Source organism: Eumetopias jubatus, unplaced genomic scaffold (genome assembly GCF_037043125.1).
Source record: "Eumetopias jubatus isolate StellerSeaLion01/CBP00866 unplaced genomic scaffold, mEumJub1_p1.0 scaffold_10, whole genome shotgun sequence".
Taxonomy (NCBI): domain Eukaryota; kingdom Metazoa; phylum Chordata; class Mammalia; order Carnivora; family Otariidae; genus Eumetopias; species Eumetopias jubatus.
The window spans coordinates 22009230-22029821 of NW_028274816.1; the positions used below are offsets into that span (position 1 = coordinate 22009230).

Sequence of the window (20592 nt, forward strand, 5' to 3'; positions counted from 1 at the left end):
TTCCAGAGATGCCGTGAGGCTGGAACTAGATCATAAAGGAAAGCTATACAACTAGTTAACACCTGGGTCATGGACCAAACCCAGGTCAGAAACACACCTCCAATACTGATGGAAAACAAAAAATGAGCTGATCATTTCCTGCCCTATAACTACCCTTGGCCTCCTCAAAACCACATCTGACCCATACTAATATCTGGCTACATTCTAGCCATGAGACAGCTTTCAGGGATTCCATAAAGAGGCCACAAGGAGACATTCATTGACAGTGGTCAATTGAAGCAGGCCACTACAAGCATACAGGACCTGAGGCCTTGCTAAAACAGGTTTCCAGGGGCACCTGGGTGGCTCAGTTGTTAAGCATCTGCCTTTGGCTCAGGTCATGATCCCAGGGTCCTGGGATCGAGCCCTGCGTCAGGCTCCCTGCTCTGCGGGAAGCCTGCTTCTTCCTCTCCCACTTCCCCTGCTTGTGTTCCCTCTCTGTCTCTGTCAAATAAATAAATAAATAATCTTTTAAAAAAATGAATAAATAAAACTGAGGTTTCCAGGTCAGCCTAATGGCTATATTTACCACGTATAAAAATGCTGGGTATAGAAGCTGGGAGAAGATGCCCAACTTTCTTTAAATTTGCAGACAAAAACTGCAGTAAGGACAACTAACAAGACACAGGGCCTCTTCCAGCAAAAGCCACTTACAACTGAAACGTGAAAAGCCAGTTGAAGAAATCCAGGTCTCTACATTTAAACACTCCCCTTCTGAAAAAGTGTTCTCTTTTCTCACTAGCTCAGTGATTGTCTATGATTAGGACTACAGAGAAAACAACTGATTTTCCTCCCTAAAGTCTAAGAAATGCCCCTCAGTCTCTCTGGCAATATGAGACTCCAGCCACTGCCATTTCAGTCTCTACCAAAACTATTTTTGCACTGTTTGTTTTAAGAGGCCATTCTCATTTACACTAGTTCAAGCACATTATATGTATGTATGTGCTTTGATCAGATGGTGGGAAGGGAAAATAGAAACTTTAAAGCCCTCCAATAATATGTTTCCTATCTGTAAATTAAGTAGATAGGGATAAAAGTGAAAAGATATTGTAATAGCATGCCATGATCAGAACTTCAGAATCATACAATTCTGGGGTTAAAGGCAGCTTAGGTGCTGGCCTAGCTCCACGTAATATAGACAAAGAGATTGAAGCTGCACCATCTACCCATGGCCACACAACTGTCCCAGGCAAGGATGATACAACTTCACCGAGGAAGCAGGCAAAGCTCCGGCTATAGCAGTCCTCCCCCAGCACAGCCCCTTGGCTGGGCATTTTGCATGCACCACAAGAGGGACAGTCCCTAAGACAGAGGAAGTACTTTGAATACTCAAGAATACATATTCAGGGTTGGCACGAAGGTCACTGGTGTAACTGGCAAACTTCCCACATCAGACCTAAGGTCTGATGAGGAAAGCCTTTCCAAGACAGCTGAAATCATGTTATTTCATAAGTTAAACACCTGGCTTTGTCACAATCAATGGGGAAAAGGGCGACTAGGAGAAAAATGAAAAAAAAGAAAAATGAGAAATCTCCCCCTCTGACTTCCGGGTATCTGCTTAGATCACCCTAAAATAAGGAGCCTCCCTAATGCTGACTTTAATGAGGACCTTCTTAAAGCTGGTCCAACTGGTGTTCAAGTCCCTGGACTGAAAAACAAGTTTATGAGCAGCAAGGTCACCTGATCCTGACCATGTGCATGCTGTTTACCCTGAGATGACAGGCCAGTGGCTGCCACAGCTCTGATGAATGCTGTGAAGACTCTACTATCCCTTTGAAGCCTACAGGGGCCCCTATGTGACTAAATGCCATAAAAAAAGAACCCTGAATGCGGCAAAAGTGTGAAAGGAGGGAAGTCACAAATGCCATAGGACAGTAGGGGAAATCCCATTCTGGACACTGAATTGTTAATGTAAACTTGTTACTTGTTTCCCTGACCTGTGAGGTATCTCATTACATAATCACTAAAGAGAAGTCTTGTTCTCTACGCGCAATGCACCTACTTGCCATCAAGGGCTGCTGCTTAGACCAGGCCATACCCACAGTCAGGTAACAGAGGCAGCCCCACTATTCAACCTTCTGCAGCCCAGACCCATGCAGCTCAGCAGCTCACATCAGTCACAAGTGTCAGCCAGGAGACCTCGGACTCTGACCACAAGGAACAGCTCAGTGCTGGGGAAAAGAAGGTGGTAAGAAGGGGCTTACCCATCTCTTCCTTTGCTGACAATCTTCACCTCAAAGTAATAAATGCCACAGGCAGCAGGTATGGGGTGGGTGGCACGCACTGAGGCAGCATCTTTGTGATTTTTGCCATGACCTAGTAAGAGAGAGCAAGGAAGAAATTTCAGCAGAAAGAAATTCAGATAAAAGCCTCGTTCTTTTCTGCTCCATGGCAACTTCACCCCTTCATGGCCAGAGGAAGCCCTTACACTGTTTGAAGAATAACTAAACAACAACTGAGCAAACACATAAACCTCCCCACCTTTGGCTCACCTCCTCCTGTGAATAGCAGCCCTGCCAGAGACACTTTCTCCCATACAAACTAAAGGAGGGTACAGGCAATGTGGATGCATCTGAGAGATTCCCAAGTGCTGCTGGCAGTCTCTCCAGAACACAGCGAGCCCACCTGGGAGATCAGGGGAGGAGGCAGCTCTGGGAGTCCACCCCCCTCAACTTTAGTAAAGAACTCCAAGCTCTGTCTGTGATATCTGGCAGGTGAGCAAGCCCATAGGCCTCTGGCTAATGGAGGGGATGTGACCACCCCCTTCTTCTGACACTCCCAAAACTAAGCAGTGATGAAAGGCCCAACTGGAATTGGAGCTATCCCAGGATAAGCAAGAAGGTCCTCGGGAGGAAGGTCCAGCCCAGTAGTGGGTTTGGACACCTGTTGCAGTTCTCTTGACATCGGGTGTCTCAGGACACAGCAGTCTAGGCAGTCGACCCTCGGCCTGGTCAGCCTCAAAACCTTGGACACCCCGCAGGGGCCAAGGCCTAACTCGGAGCACCCAGGACGGGGAAGGGACGTGATGGGGCAGGGGCCGGGCATCACAGAGCCCGGCAGATGCTCTGGTCTTCCCCTCCACCCCCCTGGGCCAAACAGGGCGATACCTTTGTAGTGGACGCGGAGGTTGCCCTGGGAGAGGCCGATGTAGTTGTACTTGTCCTTGGGGCTCCAAGAGCGAGGCAGTGGCGTCTCATGCTGGTTGACCGCGGGGTACAGGCGCTGAAGGCGCCGGCTCAGCTCCTGCTCCCCCGGGGACGGGAGCCCGCCCCCAGCGCCCCCGCCAGAGGAATCTCCAGCCTGCGGGCTCCCAGCTCCCGGGTCCGCCGTTGCCGCCGCCATCTTGGAGGGAGCTGCTATTGTGTCACTGGGGGCGGGGAGGAGCGGGACCAGATCCTCCCCGATCAGCCAATGGCCGACGAGCCTACCGAGGCCGCAGGGAAACCGAGTCCGAGTCCGACACCTCTCTTTGGACACTGCCACGCCTCGCCACATTTCGGACTCCATATCCCACAATGCAGAGCCCCCCAGAGGCGGGACAACCCGAGCTCGTACGGAACTTTGGAAGATGTAGTACAAATCTGTTCAGTCGTAAGCCTGTTTGGCGGAGACTTCGGGAAACCAAAAACTACAATTCCCGCTGGCAGCGCGGCTCCAGGCCTTCAGTTCACCGCACTTCCCCATGGCCTCTGTTTATCCCCCCCGCCTCAGTTTTAATAGCTAGGGTCAAATCCACTGTAGTGATTGACTGAGGGGACCCTGCTCCCGGGTCCGAGGCCACCTTTGCTAATTAGCTTTCCTCCCAGCCTGCGGGCTCGGGGAGCGGGGGCGTGGCACAACCTTGGCCCCGCCCCCGCCGCTGGGATGCTGGGGCCTGGTCGCCATAGCGACGGGCTGTACACTACCACAGTTTTCCCGGCCGCAGGTGCAGGCTGCTTGGCTGCGAGAGGGTCATGGCCTCCCCGAAGTCGCGGTGCTCCAGCTTCGCGACCACGTCGAGGTAGGCGCTGGCCAGACTGAGGGTGGAGAGGACGGTTTGACAACTTCCAGAAAGAGAAATGCCTCTGTCAATTTGTCCGGGGCTTCAGGCCCCACAGGATCGGTGGTGCAGAAACGGAATGAGGACTGACTTAGCCCCTGAGGACATTTCGCGCTAGCAAAAGGCCGGCGCACTTTATCATTAGTTAAGAGCCAGCATGTATTAAGCATATACTATGTGCCAAATGCTTTATATATGGCACATTTAACCTCGCAACTCTATGAGGTAGTAATATCTTCATTTTACAAATGAGTAGAAGCCTGGAGAGAGCATGTGTTTTACACGTTTATAAGTGGTGGAACTGGAATTTGAACCCAGCTACGTGAGACTTCTGAACCTGAGCTCTTAGCCACAGGGTTAATAAACTGCCTCTTCACCCTTTGGTTTATGGTAAAAATGCTTGTCGAATTGCTGTCTATTCGGGGGTTGCAGCCTCTGGGCACTGCAAAATATGACAACAAGCTCTATTAGCCAGGAAAGCCACAACGTGTACATATTAAAACAAAAATTTGGGGCTCCTGAGTGGCTCAGGTGGTTGAGGGTCTGCCTTCGGCTCAGGTCATGATCTCCCGGTCCTGGGATCTGCTCCAGGTGGGGCTCCCCGCTCAGTGGGGAGTCGGCTTCTCTCTCTCCCTCTGCCCCTCCCCCGCTCGTGCTCTCTTTCTATCTCGCTGTCTCTAATAAATAAAAATCTTTTTAAAAAATTTAAAAAAATTTAAAATTTGGCTAAATATCTTTCTAGGTTTGGGAACCCAGAGAAGTCTCTTAAGTGCTGGGCCTCTGCTTCTGTATCTCAAACATGGGGATGATACAACCCACTTCACAAACATTGTTGGGAAAATTTAGGCAGAATAAGTGAAGCTGTCATCACAGCCTTTGCATATACTAAGCATTCAGTAAGTGTTTAATGAATGTGGTTTCTCGCTTTTACTCATTACCAGTGCAAAAACCTGATCTCACCTAAACTCTAATCCTTCAGGGTTTGCTGCCCCAACAAAGAAAGCCTACAAAAGTCAGGAGGGGCGCCTAGGTGGCTCATTCAGTTGAGCGTCTGATTCTTGATTTCGGCTCAGGTCATGATCGTGGGGTTGTGGGATCCAGCCCCGCATCAGCTCTGTGCTGGGCATGGAGCCTGCTTAAGATTCTCTCGCTGTCCCTCCTCTCCTCCCTCTCTTAAAAAAAAAAGGAAATTATTTGCCAATTTAATTATTTTATCCAGAGCTAAAATAAATCTACAAGAACCATGCAGCAGGCTTGAGAAAGAGTGTCGTTACCCAGCACAGGAATGATTTAGGGAACTGCAGTCATGTTTGAAAGGGATATGAAACAGATTCTGGAGAATAAATGCACATCTGTTTTAAGAAGGAAGCAAAATGGGGGCACTTGGTTGGCTCAGTTGTGACTCTGTGACTCTTGATCTCCAGGTTGTGAGTTTGGGCCCCACATTGGGTGTAGAGATTACTTATAAAATAAAATCTTTAGAGGGTCACATTGAGCTGTGAGGTGCTGCTGTGGTGTGTTTAGAATCAGCACCATGGCAGAAGACATCAAGACCAAAATCAAGAACTACCAGACTGCCCCTTTTGGCAGCCGCTTCCCCAACCATAACCAGACCAGGAACTGCTGGCAGAACTACCTGGACTTCCACTGCTGTGAGAAGGCAATGACTGCTAAAGGGGGTGATGTCTCCATGTGCGAATGGTACCGTCGTGTGTACAAGTCCCTCTGCCCCATATCCTGGGTATCAGCCTGGGACGACCGGCGGGCAGAAGACACATTTCCTGGGAAGATCTGAACTGGCTTCACCCACATCTCCTCTGTCCTCCCTCCTTCTCCCAGGGAGGTGAAGGGGGACCTGGGTGCATGGTGATCCCCACCCTGGGATTCTGAATCATGGCTTAACTAATAATAAATATTCATTGGAAAAGTGTAAGACTGCGTGTGTATAAAAGAGCCAGGTGATCGGGCAAGAAGCTGTGGTGGGAATTAATACCTTGACCAGTAAGAGGGGCTTCAAGGTGACTGTTTTTTTCTGTTTTGTTTAAGTTTTATGTTATTAAACTGACCACCTTCTCTATACCAGACAATAGAGTGAGTGATACAAAACAGCCTCAAGCCCCTGGATGTGCTAAAATTTATCTGTGTGTTCCCCTTTATTATCTATACAATTTCAAAAAACTTCTCTTATGTAATTTTTGAACCACATGAAAATAGTATAATAAAAATTCCTATATACCCAAAGAAGAGGAAGAGGAAGGAGGAGAAGGAGAAGAAGAAGAAGAAGAAGGTAATTGCTGAGGCTGAATTTGGTAGCAGTACAAAATATCATTGATTCCTGTCCATATTCTTCACCAGTATTTAGTAATGTACATTGGACATTGGGCCAAGCTGTTTGCCTTAGAGGCACAGTATGTGTGTCCTCCTCCAGCTCCCCTTAGAGCAAGGCCAGGATGATGAAGGATAGGCTAGACCTTGTACTATAAATGTGTGAGCAGATCCTCTACAAGGGACCTTCAAATTGTGTATTTCCCAGGGTGCCCGGGTGGCTCCATCAGTTGAGCATCTGCCTGTGGCTTGGGTCATGATCCCAGAGTCCCAGGATTGAGTCCCAGGATCGAGTCCCAGGATCGAACCGGCATCGGGGCTCCTTGCTCAGCGGGGAGCCTGCTTCTCCCTCTGCCCCTCACTCTGCTCATGCTCTCTCTCTCTCGTTCTTTCAAATAAATAAATAAAATCTTTTTAAAAATTGTGTATTTTTTTCCCTGAGGGAGGTTTCTGTTCCCCATTGGCTTTCTCCTTTCATCCTCACCTCCCTGCCACAGTAGCTTTGTAGATAGAACTCAGCAGCTTGATTTCACTCAATACCAGGACATATCCCCGTCAAACCCATTGCCTTACATCTGTTAGATGACTTGAGTTTTCTCCACCTTTAAAGTAGAAATATAGGGGGGGTTGCCCGGCTGGCTCCAGTCAGTAGGGCATGTGACTCTTGATCTTGGGGTTGTAAGTTTGAGCCCCACATTGGGTGTAAAGATTACTTAAAAATAAAATCTTTAAAAAAATAAAATAGAGGGGCACCTGGAGGCGCCTGGGTGGCTCAATCGGTTAAGTGTCTGCCTTCAGCTCAGGTCATGATCCCGGGGTCCTGGAATTGAGTCCTCCATTGGGCTCCCTGCTCAGCTGGGAGCCTGCTTCTCCCTCTATCTGCCACTCCCCTGCTTGTGCTCTCTCTGTCTCTTTCTCTGTCTCTCTCTCTCTGTCAAATAAATAAATAAAATCTTTTTAAAAATTTAAAAATACAGCGTAAAGTGTTAGAGGGGCACCTGGGTAACTCAGTTAAGCGACTGCCTTCAGCTCAGGTCATGGTCTCAGGATCGTGTGATGTCAGGCTCCCTGCTCAGCGGGGAGTCTGCTTCTCCCTCTGCCCCTCCCCCCACTCATGCTTGCTTGGGCACTCTCGCTCTCTCACTCTCTCTCAAATAAATAAAATCTTTTTTTTTTTTAAAAAGACTTGTCTCGGGCACCTGGGTGGCTCAGTTGGTTAGGCGACTGCCTTCGGCTCAGGTCATGATCCTGGAGTTCCGGGATCAAGTCCCGCATCGGGCTCCCTGCTCAGCGGGGAGTCTGTTTCTCCCTCTGACCCTCCCTCCTCTCATGTGCTCTCTCTCTCTCTCTCATTCTCTCTCTCAAATAAATAAATAAAATCTTTAAAAAAAAAAAGATTTGTCTCCATTTCCTTATGAGCAAACTAGGCTGAGAGAGGTTAAGTGACTTGCCCAGGGGTTCCTCTTGGAACTCCAGATGTCAGCCCCCACGCCCTTCAGCCAATAAGTGCAGGTTGGGGACTCACACCCCAGCTCATGGACCCCAGGCCCTGTGCTTCTTGTCCTATAGCACCTGCCTTTGGTATCACACCCCCAGAATGTGTCAGAGTCACAAACATGAAACTTATCTGAACATTGAATGAAAGTGTAAGCCCACAGAGTTTTCTGGGCTCATGGTGAGGCTTTCCTGTCACTGCAGGAATTGGTGAGATTCTCAGCATGAGAAGGTTTCCGGGGAATGTTGGAAAATGTTTTGGACCCAGGGCCAGGAGCTTGTTGGCAGCATCTCTGGGAATCTGTAGGCAGTACTGGGAAGACCCAGAGCCTAGATCTGCAGCAGAGAGAAGAGGCCATGTCTTGTAGATCTGGGAAGGGTGGGGGTGCTCTCCCCACTCAGGGCTCTGTCACCTACCACTGTCTTCCCCTTTTCTGTGCAGAACACACATGCGGACTTCAGGATGGACCATAGATGACTCCTTCCTCACAGAAACCAAGAACACCCAGAATCGCAAGCTTTCTCAGAAACGGAAGACACTGGTTAGTGCCAATGTCTTGTTGGAAACCCAAATTTCAGCTCTTGGACCCTATCTGCCTCCCTCTCTGCAACCCAAAAGCACCATGCATCTGAAACATGCCTCCTAGAGTGGCTTCTCCCCAGTTAAGTGAGTGTGGCTCACAGAAGCCAGGTCCATCAAGCTCTGAGGTAGGGGTGTGCACACTGGCTGGACCTCATCTGAAAAGCCCTTCCAGACCTCCCCTGGCAGAGAGAGAAGCAGCTGCTGTCCATGGACACCCTTCCCCTGCAACTCAGCATTCTGGAGTGGACCTCATTTTTTCATTCAGCCTAATGTATTCCAGACATTGTGCTAGGTGCTGGGATGCTCACACCAGATCTGCCAGGATCCTTCAGGGCTATGACTGTATCTTTTTTTCTGTATGGCCTTGGTTCCTGATAGTATACTTGAGTGGTGGGCATATGTTGAGAGCTCCATAATGCTGTGAGTATATATGTGAAGGCAGGAGTAAAGGGATGTTCTCCCCTCGTGTTGCTGGCTCTGGGTTGGAAGTAGAGACGCTACTAGTCTCAGGAAATGTCCTTCCTCCAGTCCTGTTCTTTTAAGTTTTTATATAACAATGAATGCTGTCTCTATCTTGGGGCACCTGGCTGGCTCAGTCGGTAGAGCATGTGACTCTTGATCTCTGGGTGGTGAGTTCAACCCCCACATGGGGCGTAGAGCTTACTTTTTTAAAAAATGAATGCTGTCTCATTAAGTACTTTTAGGTTTTTGTTGATATGATCATAGGATTAGCAAACACAGCCATTATGGGAATCAGATGAAAAAGCACATTTTATTTTTTTTGAAAAAACAGTTTAGCAGACTTCTAACTCCAGCTCACAGTGGAGCATTATGGACTGTGTGGTGGTTTTCTTTGTGTGTGTCCTGTATGGGTAATTTAGGGACACATGGGCCCCACACATTGTTAGGATGGAGACTCCCAAAATGGTGATCCCGACTCCAGAGAGGGAAAGGGGGTCAGCGTGGACTCTTCGTGGAGACCAAGCACAGCCACGGCTCCAGAACGCCGGATGACTTGGGGTACATGCTCCCCACTCCACTCAGCTGCCACCCACTCCATGTAGCTGGGTTCCAGCTCTTTCGTGCAGCGGCAACACCGCCACTCTTCACCACTAGAGGGCATTGTTCTCTCCCACCGACCTGCAACCCTTCCCCACCCTCTACCCCTGCCCCGCCCTGTGGCCGCCCTTCCCGTTTCCACCTGCAGGGAGTAGCAGAGAGCATGGAGCGCCGGGGAACACCTCTTTCCACCCACCTCCTGGTGGAGCCCTGCTGGTAATGATAGCTAAGACCTGGAAGCCGCACCTGCCCAGGAATCAGTGTAGGGTGACCACATTTTCTCTCCACAGAAACGGCAGACAGAACGCAAGGATTGGCCTTTTGAAAGTCTGAAAAATGTATTAATTCACTAGGGTCAGGCGCTTGTTTGTCACATTCCCCGGTGTCTTTCAGGGTTACTTGGTACTTTTATAAAAATCACATCCCTCCCCCCCAAAAAATCACATCAATTTTGACCAATTTCAAAAACATTTTTTTTTCCGGCCTGATGTTTAAGTTTGATTTCTCTCGTTTTTCCAATTTGTCTGTTTATACTTTTATTTATTTTTTTTAAAGATTTTATTTACTTATTTGAGAGAGAGACAGATAGTGATAGAGATAGCGAGAGAGAGCGCAAGTGGGGAGAAGAGGGAGAGGCAGGCTCCTGCTAAGCAGGGAGCCCAACGTGGGGCTCGATCCCCGGACCCTGGGATCGTGACCTGAGCCGAAAGTAGATGCTTAACTGCCTGAGCCACCCAGGCACCCCATCTTTGTTTTTTGTTGTTGTTTTAATTTGAGAGACAGTGCACAAGTGGGGAGGGGAGCAGAGAGAGAGAGGGACAAGCAGACTCTGTGTTGAGCGCAGAGCCTGGGACAAGGCAAGGGGCTGGGGGCTGGAGGCTCAAACCCACCACCCTGAGATCATGACCTGAGCTGAAATCAAGAGTGGGGCACTTAACTGAGCCATCCAGGCGCCCCCATAGTTCTTCTCAAACAGAAAGAAAACTTAAGGCTTTCTTTCCTAAGAGCAAAAGTATTTTATTTTATTTTTTTATTTTTATTTTTTAAAGATTTTATTTATTTATTTGAGGGAGAGAATGAGAGATAGAGAGCACGAGACAGAAGAGGATCAGAGGGAGAAGCAGACTCCCCGCTGAACAGGGAGCCTGATGCGGGCCTCGATCCCGGGACTCCAGGATCATGACGTGAGCCGAAGGCAGTCGCTTAACCAACTGAGCCACCCAGGCACCCACAGCAAAAGTATTTTAACCAATTAAAATAAATATCCAGGCGGGCGCCTGTGTGGCTCAGTCGGTGAAGCGTCCGCCTTCAGCTCCGGTCATGTTCCCGGACTCCTGGGATCGAGCCCCGCATCGGGCGCCCTACTCAGCGGGAAGCCTGCTTCTCCCTCTCCCTCTGCCTGCCGCTCCTGCTTGTTGTGTTCTCCTCTCTTTGTCAAATAACTAAAATCTTTAAAAAAAATCTTTAATAAATAAATAAATACATACATTCCAGGGCACCTGGCAGTTTCAGTCAGTAGAGCATACGATTGGAGCCCCACATTGGGGGGTAGATATTACTTAAAAAATAATTAAAAGGGTCCCTGGGTGGCTCAGTCCATTAAGCACCTTACTCTTATCAGAGCTCAGGTCTTGATCTTAGGTCACGTGGAGCCTACTTAAAATTAAATAAATAATTTAAAAATTGTTTTAAATTAAAATAAATAAAATAAATACCTTGTGAGCGCTGCTCTGATCATGTCGCAAACACTTTGAACATGTAATTTTAACATTCTTTTTTTTTAAGGTTTATTTATTTTTAGTAATTTCTTTTTTTAAACTCTTTTTTTTTTAAGATTTTATTTATTTATTCATGACAGACAGAGAGAGAGAGAGAGAGAGAAGCAGAGGGAGAAGCAGTCTCCCAAGGAGCAGGAGCCCGATGCGGGACTCGATCCCAGGACCCCGGGATCACGACCTGAGCCGAAGGCAGACGCTTAACCATCTGAGCCACCCAGGTGCCCTATTTTTAGTAATTTCTACACCCAACCTGGGACCCAAACTTACAACCCTGATATCAAGAGTCCCATGCTCCTCCAACTGAGCCAGCCAGATGCCCCCAACATTATTTCTATAACATGTTGTATTCTAAGAAGTTAATGGGTCAAGAAAAATAGAAATTTCTTGTTCAATTTCGAAATAGTTAAGGGCCATGGAGGGGGCTCTAATATTGAATTAAACATTGAACTCTAATTCGATTTTCTTTTCTTTTCTTTCTTTATTAAATATTTTATTTTTAAGTAATCTCTACACCCCAACGTGGTGCCGAGATTAGGAGTCGCAGGCTCTACCAATTGAGCCAGTCAGGCGCCCCCAATTTTCTTTTTTTTTTTAAGATTTTATTTATTTATTTGACAGAGAGAGACACAGCGAGAGAGGGAACACAAGCAGGGGGAGTGGGAGAGGGAGAAGCAAGCTTCCTGCCGAGCAGGGAGCCCGATGCGGGGCTCGATCCCAGGACCCTGGGATCATGACCTGAGCTGAAGGCAGATGCTTAACGACTGAGCCACCCAGGCGCCCCCCCAATTTTCTTTTAAATTGGATAGTAATCTACTTGCATTGTAGAAAATTTTGAAAAATGTTCAATTACAGAAAAATAAGCACCTAATGGCCTATCATAGAGGATAATAATTACTGATAACCTCTTAGATTATTTTTTCTGTCTTCTGGACATCCGTTTTGTTTTTTGGTTGTTTTAAGATTTTATTTATTTATTTAATTGACAGAGAGAGACACAGAGTGAGAAGAAACACAAGCAGGGGGAGTGAGAGAGGGAGAAGCAGGCTTCTAGCCAAGCAGGGACCTTGATGTGGTGTTCGATCCCAGGACCCTGGGATCATGACCTGAGCCGAAGGCAGTTGCTTAACCAACTGAGCCACCCATATGCTCCGGACATCCGTTTTTACCTACTTGTGCTTATTCCCTAATTTCAGGCTTTACTTAACCCTTAGAGATATATCATTAGCATATTTCTATGTTAAGCCTTTATGTAATCATTTCATGACTGCTTTTAATTTTAAATACTTAGGAGTTTTCTAATTTCTAGACATTTAGGAATTTTCTAATTTTTTCACAGTTATAAGGCGGTAAGGACTACCCCTTCTGCCTAAAGCTCCTGCTCCATCTCTGTCTCCCTCTACACTGACCACCTCAGGCCTCAGCCTCAGGCGGCCTGCTGTCCTTGGGCATTCACCTCTATTCATAGCTCTTTAAAGATTTTTTTTTTAATTTTTTAATTTTTTTTTCTTGACAGAGAAAGACACAGCGAGAGAGGGAACACAAGCAGGGCGAGTGGGAGAGGGAGAAGAAGACCTCCCGCCGAGCAGGGAGCCCAATGCAGGGCTCGATCCCAGGACCCTGGGACCACGACCCAAGCCGAAGGCAGACGCCCAACAACTGGGCCACCCAGGTGCCCCTATTCATAGCTCTTTAAAACATGTGCTGTTTCCCTGAGGTTTTGGCGCTACCCAGGATGTCTTTGTGCCCCACCTCTAACCCTACGACACACACCCTCTCCCACACGACCTCAGCTCCTCTTATATACTCATTCAAGCTTTACTGAATGAACATCACAGACATCACCACCTCCTACAAGATGATTAGCTTCCCCTGGTCCCCTGGTCCCTTCTAGTCAGGGTTTGTCCCCTCCTGGTAATCTGCATTGGCTTTAGTCACTACCTGCTGACTTGTGATTATCAGTTCGCTTGTCATCCCACCTCCATCATACCCCTAGCTTCCCTCATGTCCCTAGAACCCAGCAGGGGTTCAAGAATGTACTATGGCCCCAGGAATATCTGATGAACAAATGGATGACTGAATGGATGAACTACAGAAGTGAGCTTCGCTGGGTCAGAAGCTCATTTTTTTCCCCTTAAGTTTTGAGTATTTCATGAAAAGGTTAAAAAACCAGCCCATGGGGCTCCTGGGTGGCTTAGTCATTAAGCGTCTTCCTTCGGCTCAGGTCATGATCCCAGGGTCCTGGGATCAAGCCCTGCATTGGGCTCCCTGCTCAGCAGGGAACTTGCTTCTCCCTCTCCTCCCCACTTGTGCTCTCTCTCGCTATCTCTGTCACTTCTCCATCTCTCTCTCTCAAATAAATAAATAAAATCTTTAAAAAACTAAAACAGCCCATACATATTAACTGCTTCTACTCCCTACCCCTGCTCAAGGTTCAAAATGAGATCCCACTGCTTCAGGGCACTCCCACCTATCTTCCCCCAGCTCAGGGGTTACAGCTTAGTCTCCTCCTAGGGTCCACAGCTCCCCATGCTGCATCTCTGCAGTCCTATATGTGTGTCAGTCCAGGCATGAGGCTGGGCCTGCCCTCCTCTATCTCTCTCTGTCCCTGGACTGTGCTGTGGGGCAAGGGCTGGTACATATCAGGACTCACATCTGTTTTCATACATGCAATACTCACTGACACACAGAAGAGAAGAATAGCTCACCTTTACTGAATTCCAAGGAGGTGTCTGAGTCTGTGTAAACCAACTTCATGTTTTCTCACTGCACCCTCACATTAATACAGTGCAATGGGAACTAAAACCATCCCCATTTTACAAATGCAGAGACTGAAGTTCAGAGAAGTTAAGCCTGTGGTCACACAGCCAATAAGGGATATCTGGCTTTTTAACCTAAACTCTACCTCTAGGGCCCATAGTCTTAATTATGAACCATATTAAGAAATGCTAGGGAGGGGCACCTGGCTGGCTCAGTTGGTAGGGCATGCGACTCTTGATCTCAGGGCCATGAGTTCAAGCTCCATGTTGGGTGTGGAGCCTGCTTAAAAAAGAGAGAGAGAGAGAGATGTTGGGGAAAAAATCAAGAGTAGACGGAGGTGGGGTGCCTGGGTGGCTCAGTTGGTTAAGCGGTTAAGTGTCTGACTCTTGGTTTCAGCTCAGGTCATGATCTCAGGGTCTTGGGATTGAGCCCTGCATCTGGCTCCACACTTGGTGTGGCACCTGCTCAAGATTCTCTCTCCCTTTCCCTCCTCCTCTGACCCTCCCCTGTGTGTACGTACTCTTTCTCTCGCTCTCAAATAAATAAATAAATAAATAAATAAAATCTTAAAAAAAAAAGAGTAGGGGCTCCTAGGTGGCTCAGTTGGTCAGGCTTCCAACTCTTCATTTTAGCTCAGGTCATGATCTCGGGGCCATGGGATCGAGCCCCATGTGGGCTCTGCACTCAGCAGGGGTCTGCTTGAGATTCTCTCCATGTGCCCTCCCTATGCTTGCACATGCATGTGTGCTCTCTCCCCACCGCCACCTCAAATAAATCAATCTCAAAAAAAAAAAAAAAAGTAGAAGGAGGAAGATGGAGAGGAGCATCAGGAAAGGGAGCAGTGTTACCATGGTAACCCCACCTGTCTCTTCCTGCAGTCCTGTCAGTTCTCCAGTGGTGACCAACTATCCCCATGGCCCACATACACCAGTGGTCAGACCATTCTGCATAATCGAAAGCCCTGTTCATATGATTATCGGAAACGAGCAGGGTAAGCTAGGGTGAGCCCCGTGGTGGATGGGCTGGTAACAGACCCAGCATTGGACCCAGAGACAGCACAGGGGTGTGTGCTGCCCCAGATTAATGATGCAAGAGCACTGTGGGGTGCCCATCACATCTCATCCCGCCATCCCCTGCAGTAGCTGGCTGAAGCAGCCCCTGGGCATTACTAAGCCGAGGTACCTGGAGCGGCTAGAGAACTACCTACGCAAGGAGCTCCTCCTGCTGGACCTGAGCACAGATTCTACCCAGGAGCTGAGGCTGCAGGTTAGAACCACAGAATAACTGTGGGGAGGGTGGGAGGACAGGTGGGAGGAAACCTTACTCACTAGGACTGAGCACTTCAGACTTCAGGAGAGACCAGCCTCTCTCAGCTCTTTGGGGTCCCCATTCCTGGTAGGGGAAACATGTTCTATGACAAAGTTAGTGAGCAGGCAAACCTCTCCTGAGGTTTGATTTTCCACACCTGAGTCAGGTAGTAGACTGGATGCTGTCTCCAGTCCCTTCAGCTCTGTGATCAGTGCCTTGCATGGGTTGTTGGACATCAGTCAATGGAGCCTGAATCCTGGCAGTTGGGCAAGAAGGGGTCATGCAGGGTTCACCAGCCTAGGGATGACAGACCCAAGCTTGAGGAACTCAGCCCAGATACATAGAAAAACCTAGATGCACATTAGATTCTAATACATATTAAGGAGGGAATCACCAAATTCGTGCTCAGACAGGGATGATGACAGGGAATCCCTCACTTCCGACTTAGTCACTGAAAGAAGCATTTGCTGAGCATCATCTGTTTGCCAGGACCTGAATGGGGCCTTGAATACAATCTCACAGGCTGAAGGTACTTCATCAAGGAAGCAGAACTTCAGAGAAGGCATATAGCTATGAAGTGGTGGGGCTGGGATATGAACTCAGGGCTGATTCCAGAGCCTATGCTAATTCCAGTACATAATGCTGCCTCCAAAAACTTCTGTGTCCAAATGGAACAGGAAATGACACTTCTATTTGGTCAGAATACAAGGCTAGAACATTTGATCTCCTCCTGCCTCCACAGGTCTATAAGATAGCAAGAGGTGAGAGGCCAACTGAGGCACAGTGCTTGGAGAAGGTTGGCTGCCTGGAGAGCCAGAGTGGGGTGGCCCTGACCCAGGTCATCTGCCAGGCTTCAGAGATAGTATCAGGAGAGACCTCCAGAAAATTGTTGAGAGGGACAGAGCTGCCCCTCAGCTTCCTGGCACGGAGAGACCCAGGTGGTGCCCTGGGACATTTATTTGAATATGGGTCACCTGGCAGCTTCTTGCCACAATACTTCTAAGCTTAAGAGAGTGGCAGCCATAGGCCAGGAGGTGACAGGTCCCCTTTTCTTGCCAGCCTTACAGAGAAATCTTTGAGTTCTTCATAGAGGACTTTAAAACGTACAAGCCATTGCTATCCTCCATCAAGAATGCGTATGAGGTGATGCTGGGTAAGACTGCAGCTTCTGTGCCTGGATCCAGTCTGGAAGGCATGGAGAGGATCCTACTCTGACCTTCTGGGGCTGCGCAGAAGTATTGGGGCAACTACTAACTGGGCCTTGAGGTCACTAGGCCTTGCTCAGCTTTTTTGCTTACACTGTCCTGTGTGATAGAGCACCTGACTACCTCCTGTCCTTGGGAAACATGGTAAAGTTGTATCTGTAGGAAAGGAAGCAACTTTACTATTGAGAGTGAAGTCCAGGAGGGAGTGAGTACCTCCGGGAAATGATGAGCCTCCCCAACCAGGTACGGGAGGTGCTGGGCATGGTACAGCTGCAGGACTAAAGGCTATAGGGAGAAAGGGCATTGATGAAACCCCAGCCAGACTCTGTCTCTGGTTTAAAAGCAAATGTAGGAAGGCCTTAAACAGGGGTGATGCTTTGAACAAGGCAAGCATAGACACCTGGAGTTTGCAAAAGACATAGCCCCTCACTGTGACCTTAGGATCAGTGTCTCCTGACTCTTTGTTCTCTATGGTCCCAAAGGGACTCTCCCACCTGTCCCTGCTTAGCCCACCAGAGGGAGAAGATTCGGGCTCTGGAGCCCCTGAAGGCCAAGCTTGTCACTGTGAATGAGGACTGCAATGAGAGGATCCTGGCCATGCGGGCTGAGGAGAGATATGAAATCTCCATGCTGAAGAGAGAGAAGATGAATTTGCTAAAACTCATTGACAAAAAGAATGAGGAGAAAATCTCATTGCAGAGTGAGGTGAATGGGAGTAGTGTGGTGACCAACTCTCTGAATTCCTGCTCCCCCACCCTAGGGATGATCTGAGGTCTTGGTCACTAGGGTGTCTCCTTAACTCTCTACCCTTCTGCCTGGATTGATATATTGAGCCACCACCTTGTCTCCTCCCTCCACCTTTCCTGTTTCCAGGCCCTGATGGGCCACTCAGCACCCATCCCATCCCCTTTGATGGCTAGCTATGTACAGGCCCCGACCACACAGCAACCTTCCCAACAGGTATCCAAACTGAGAAAGAATTTGGCAGAAGAGTACCTGCGCTACCTCAGTGAGCGAGATGCCCGCAAGATCCTCATTGCAGACCTGAATGAGCTGCGGTACCAGAGGGAGGACATGTCATTAGCCCAGTCCCCAGGTAAGCCTGAGGTGGGTTTCTCTCCCCTGAGGAGGTGCTAGAGAGGAGTCTTGCCACTCATTCCCATTTGTTCAACTCTCTTAATATCTGTTTGTTCCATCTCCATTCACAAAGTGGGGATGTTCCTGCTGCTGCCTGGGTCTATTTATCTTTTGAGTTGGACTGAGAGTCATAGACTCATTGTTTAAGTAGGAAACAATTATTGTCTGCCGAGGCAGCCTAGACTCCCTCAGAGCAGGACAGGCCTGGTACCCCATGTCCTCGGCTTCTCTATTTAAGCCTGAAGTTCTAAGCTGTTAGTGCTGTGGGAAAGACCCAGGGGTTCCCAATCAGGGAGAGAAGGACCTAGGACCAGGCCCTGAGGAACACTCTAAACCTGCCCTGGGCTATAGGCCCTAGAGCCAGGGTGATGCAAGCTGGCGGGTACTCTGGCAGGCATCTGGGGGGAGGACCCTGTGAAGTTAACACTGGCTCTGAAGATGGCCCGGCAAGACCTGACCCGCACGCAGATGGAACTCAACACCATGAAGGCCAACTTTGGAGATGTGGTGCCCAGGAGGGACTTTGAAATGCAAGAGAAGACCAACAAAGAACTGCAGGAGCAGGTACAGGTACTGGTGGGTGGGCAGGGCAGGGCAGGGCCATGCAGGTAGGTAGCAAGGATCAATCATCTTGTCCACAGCTGGACAGCCTGAGAGGTGACTATGAAGAGGTCTGCAAGGAGCACGAGATACTGCTGCAGTTGCATATGACCACACTGAAGGAGCGGGACCAGTTTCATTCTGAGCTCCAGGAGATCCAGCGCACCTCTACACCACGGCCTGACTGGAGCAAGTGCGAAGGTAATGATGGCCACTGTGCTCCCAGGGACTGCTCAAGGATGTGGTTTGGACTCCAGCTCCCTCTCTGCACCTGCAGATGTGGTGGCTGGGGGCCCAGATCGCTGGCAAATGCTGGCTGAGGGCAAGAACAGTGACCAGCTGGTGGATGTGCTCCTGGAGGAGATTGGCGAGGGGCTGCTCCGGGAGAAAGACTTCTTTCCTGCTCTGGTAGGGGTCCCTGGGCTCGGAAGGCTTGGGGCCAGAGTCAGAACAGCCAGACCTTGCTAAGACTTGAGGTTCTGGGGAAACCATCTGGGGCTCTGCCTGGGCCCCGAGATGAACTGACACTCTCCCTTCCAGGGCTATGGGGAAGACATCCCTCCCTTGCTTCGATTTGATGGCCTTGTGGAGAACAAGAAACCATCCAAGAAGGATGTGGTAAACCTCCTCAAGGATGCCTGGAAGCTACGTCTTGTTGAGGAGCAGGTCAGATCTCATGGGCCATTTTGGCTTGGTGTGGCCTCCAGAGTCTTCCAGGAGGTTCCATTGGGGTGTTAGGGAGAAGGGCCAACCCACCATGGGGTAGGCTTACCAAACATTCATTTCCCACCCTGCAGAAAGAGAAATTCCCAGATTTCTTCTTCAGTTTCCTGGAGCATCGCTTTGGACCTGGTGAAGCCATGGCCTGGGCTTACACCATTTTTGAAAATATTAAGCTCTTCCGGTCTAATGAGGTCATGAGTCAGTTCTATGCAGTCTTGATGGGAAAGGTGAGGTTGGGCCTGGCCCTCCCTTTGTCCCCAGCATAGGCCAGCTCTATCCCTACCACTCCAGGAAGCAGCAAGTTAGTCAATGCTTCCTTCCCTGTAGAGGAGTGAGAGTGTATACATCAAGCAGAAGGAGACAGTGGCACAGCTGCTGAAGGAGATGACAAATGCCGACAGTCAGAATGAGGGGCTGATAACCATGGAGAACTTAAGGTGAGAGGCTGGTCCAGCCACCCCAAACTCCTGTCCAACATTTCATCTGGCCAGGCTCCCAGATGTGCAGGGGAAAGTGGAGCCTGGCAGGAAGGCCTCACAGCCTCAGCACTTGTCCTTTTTGAGCACTAGTGGGGCTGGCAAAGGGGTACAGGAAGATGGGTGAGCAGGCCTCAGCCAGGCCTCTTGGCCCTTGTGTCTCCCACAGCACTGTCCTCAAGAGCACCTTCCCCTTCAAGAAGGAAGAGAAAATTCAGGAGTTGATGGAGGCAGGAGGCTGGCATCCCAACAGCAGCAATGCAGACTTGATCAACTACCCCTCGTTATTTATAGAGGTACCCACCTCTATACGTGTATGTGGTGGGTGGGGGTTGTCCAGGAACTTGCCCAGCTCTGCCCTAGCCTCTGCTGGACCTCAACCAACATGTTCTCACCCTGCCTTGTGGCCCCTCCCAGGATGAAGAGGGCCAGAGTATGCCCTTTGTACAAAAGCTGTGGGAACAGTACGTGGATGAAAAGGATGAGTATTTGCAGGAACTAAAACAGGAGCTGGGCCTGGAACTGTGAGTACCTCCTGAGGCCCTTAGGCCCACTTAGCCATAGGCAAGTCCCTATGCCACAGGGTGGCATCTCAAGGCCTTGGATCTCCCTGTGTACTGAGCTTGACACTGGGCACTATATACTGCTCAAGCTCAGCAGAGGGCACCTTGGCATCTGGGGTGCAGAAAGGAGTCAAGGCCTATCTCTCTTTCTTTGTGCGGTAGCCGTGATGAGGTAACCCTACCCAAGGTACGTGAAGCCCTGATGAACATCGATCCCGGCCTGGACAAGCAGACCCTAAATGGCTACTTGAGTGGGGCCTTCCAGGTCCCCAGGACAGAATTGCCTGAGGAGGGTGAAGAGAAGGAAGATGGCATTGTGGTACAGCTCAAGATTGCCCTGGAACGGCTTCAGATGACTGACATCAGGCGCATGGGGTCTCGAGAGCAGGAGCCTGCAAGCTAGGGCCACTGTGGGCAGCCTTAGTGCTCCAGTGCTGCTAACCTCTGACTTTTAATATAAAATTATTTGTCTGAACCTATTCTCCAGGTTATGCTGGGGAGTTGAG

The 20592-nt window shown here is 49.2% G+C and overlaps 2 protein-coding genes and 1 pseudogene across 4 annotated transcripts in view; 2 read left to right on the top strand and 1 right to left on the bottom strand.

Annotated features, from left to right (window-relative positions):
* Nucleotides 1-3534, bottom strand: part of RANBP10 (RAN binding protein 10) — a 66504-nt gene extending 62970 nt beyond the window's left edge. The window contains exons 1-2 of the mRNA XM_028094854.2: nucleotides 3147-3534; nucleotides 2244-2355 (exon numbers count right to left, since the gene is read on the bottom strand). Coding sequence (XP_027950655.2) covers nucleotides 2244-2355; nucleotides 3147-3534 — 500 coding nt within the window. The remainder of the gene's footprint in view (nucleotides 1-2243; nucleotides 2356-3146) is intronic.
* A 458-nt stretch (nucleotides 3535-3992) lies between these two features.
* On the top strand, nucleotides 3993-20489 carry TSNAXIP1 (translin associated factor X interacting protein 1). Of its 3 annotated transcripts, none has more exons than XM_088027424.1 (16): nucleotides 3993-4039; nucleotides 8340-8451; nucleotides 14962-15065; nucleotides 15214-15340; nucleotides 16442-16535; nucleotides 17096-17292; nucleotides 17548-17683; nucleotides 18119-18288; nucleotides 18366-18525; nucleotides 18602-18732; nucleotides 18865-18990; nucleotides 19122-19274; nucleotides 19375-19484; nucleotides 19693-19819; nucleotides 19941-20047; nucleotides 20249-20489. In XM_088027424.1, exons 1-16 carry the CDS (start codon nucleotides 3993-3995, stop codon nucleotides 20487-20489), a joined length of 2142 nt encoding a protein of 713 aa, XP_087883550.1. The 3 variants fall into 3 exon arrangements, with proteins under 3 accessions (XP_087883550.1, XP_087883552.1, XP_087883551.1); XM_088027426.1 differs by having other exon boundaries at nucleotides 15217-15340; XM_088027425.1 differs by having other exon boundaries at nucleotides 8340-8439; nucleotides 14953-15065.
* On the top strand, nucleotides 5566-5878 carry LOC114202808 (cytochrome c oxidase subunit 6B1 pseudogene; annotated as a pseudogene).
* Nucleotides 20490-20592: the final 103 nt, after the last annotated feature.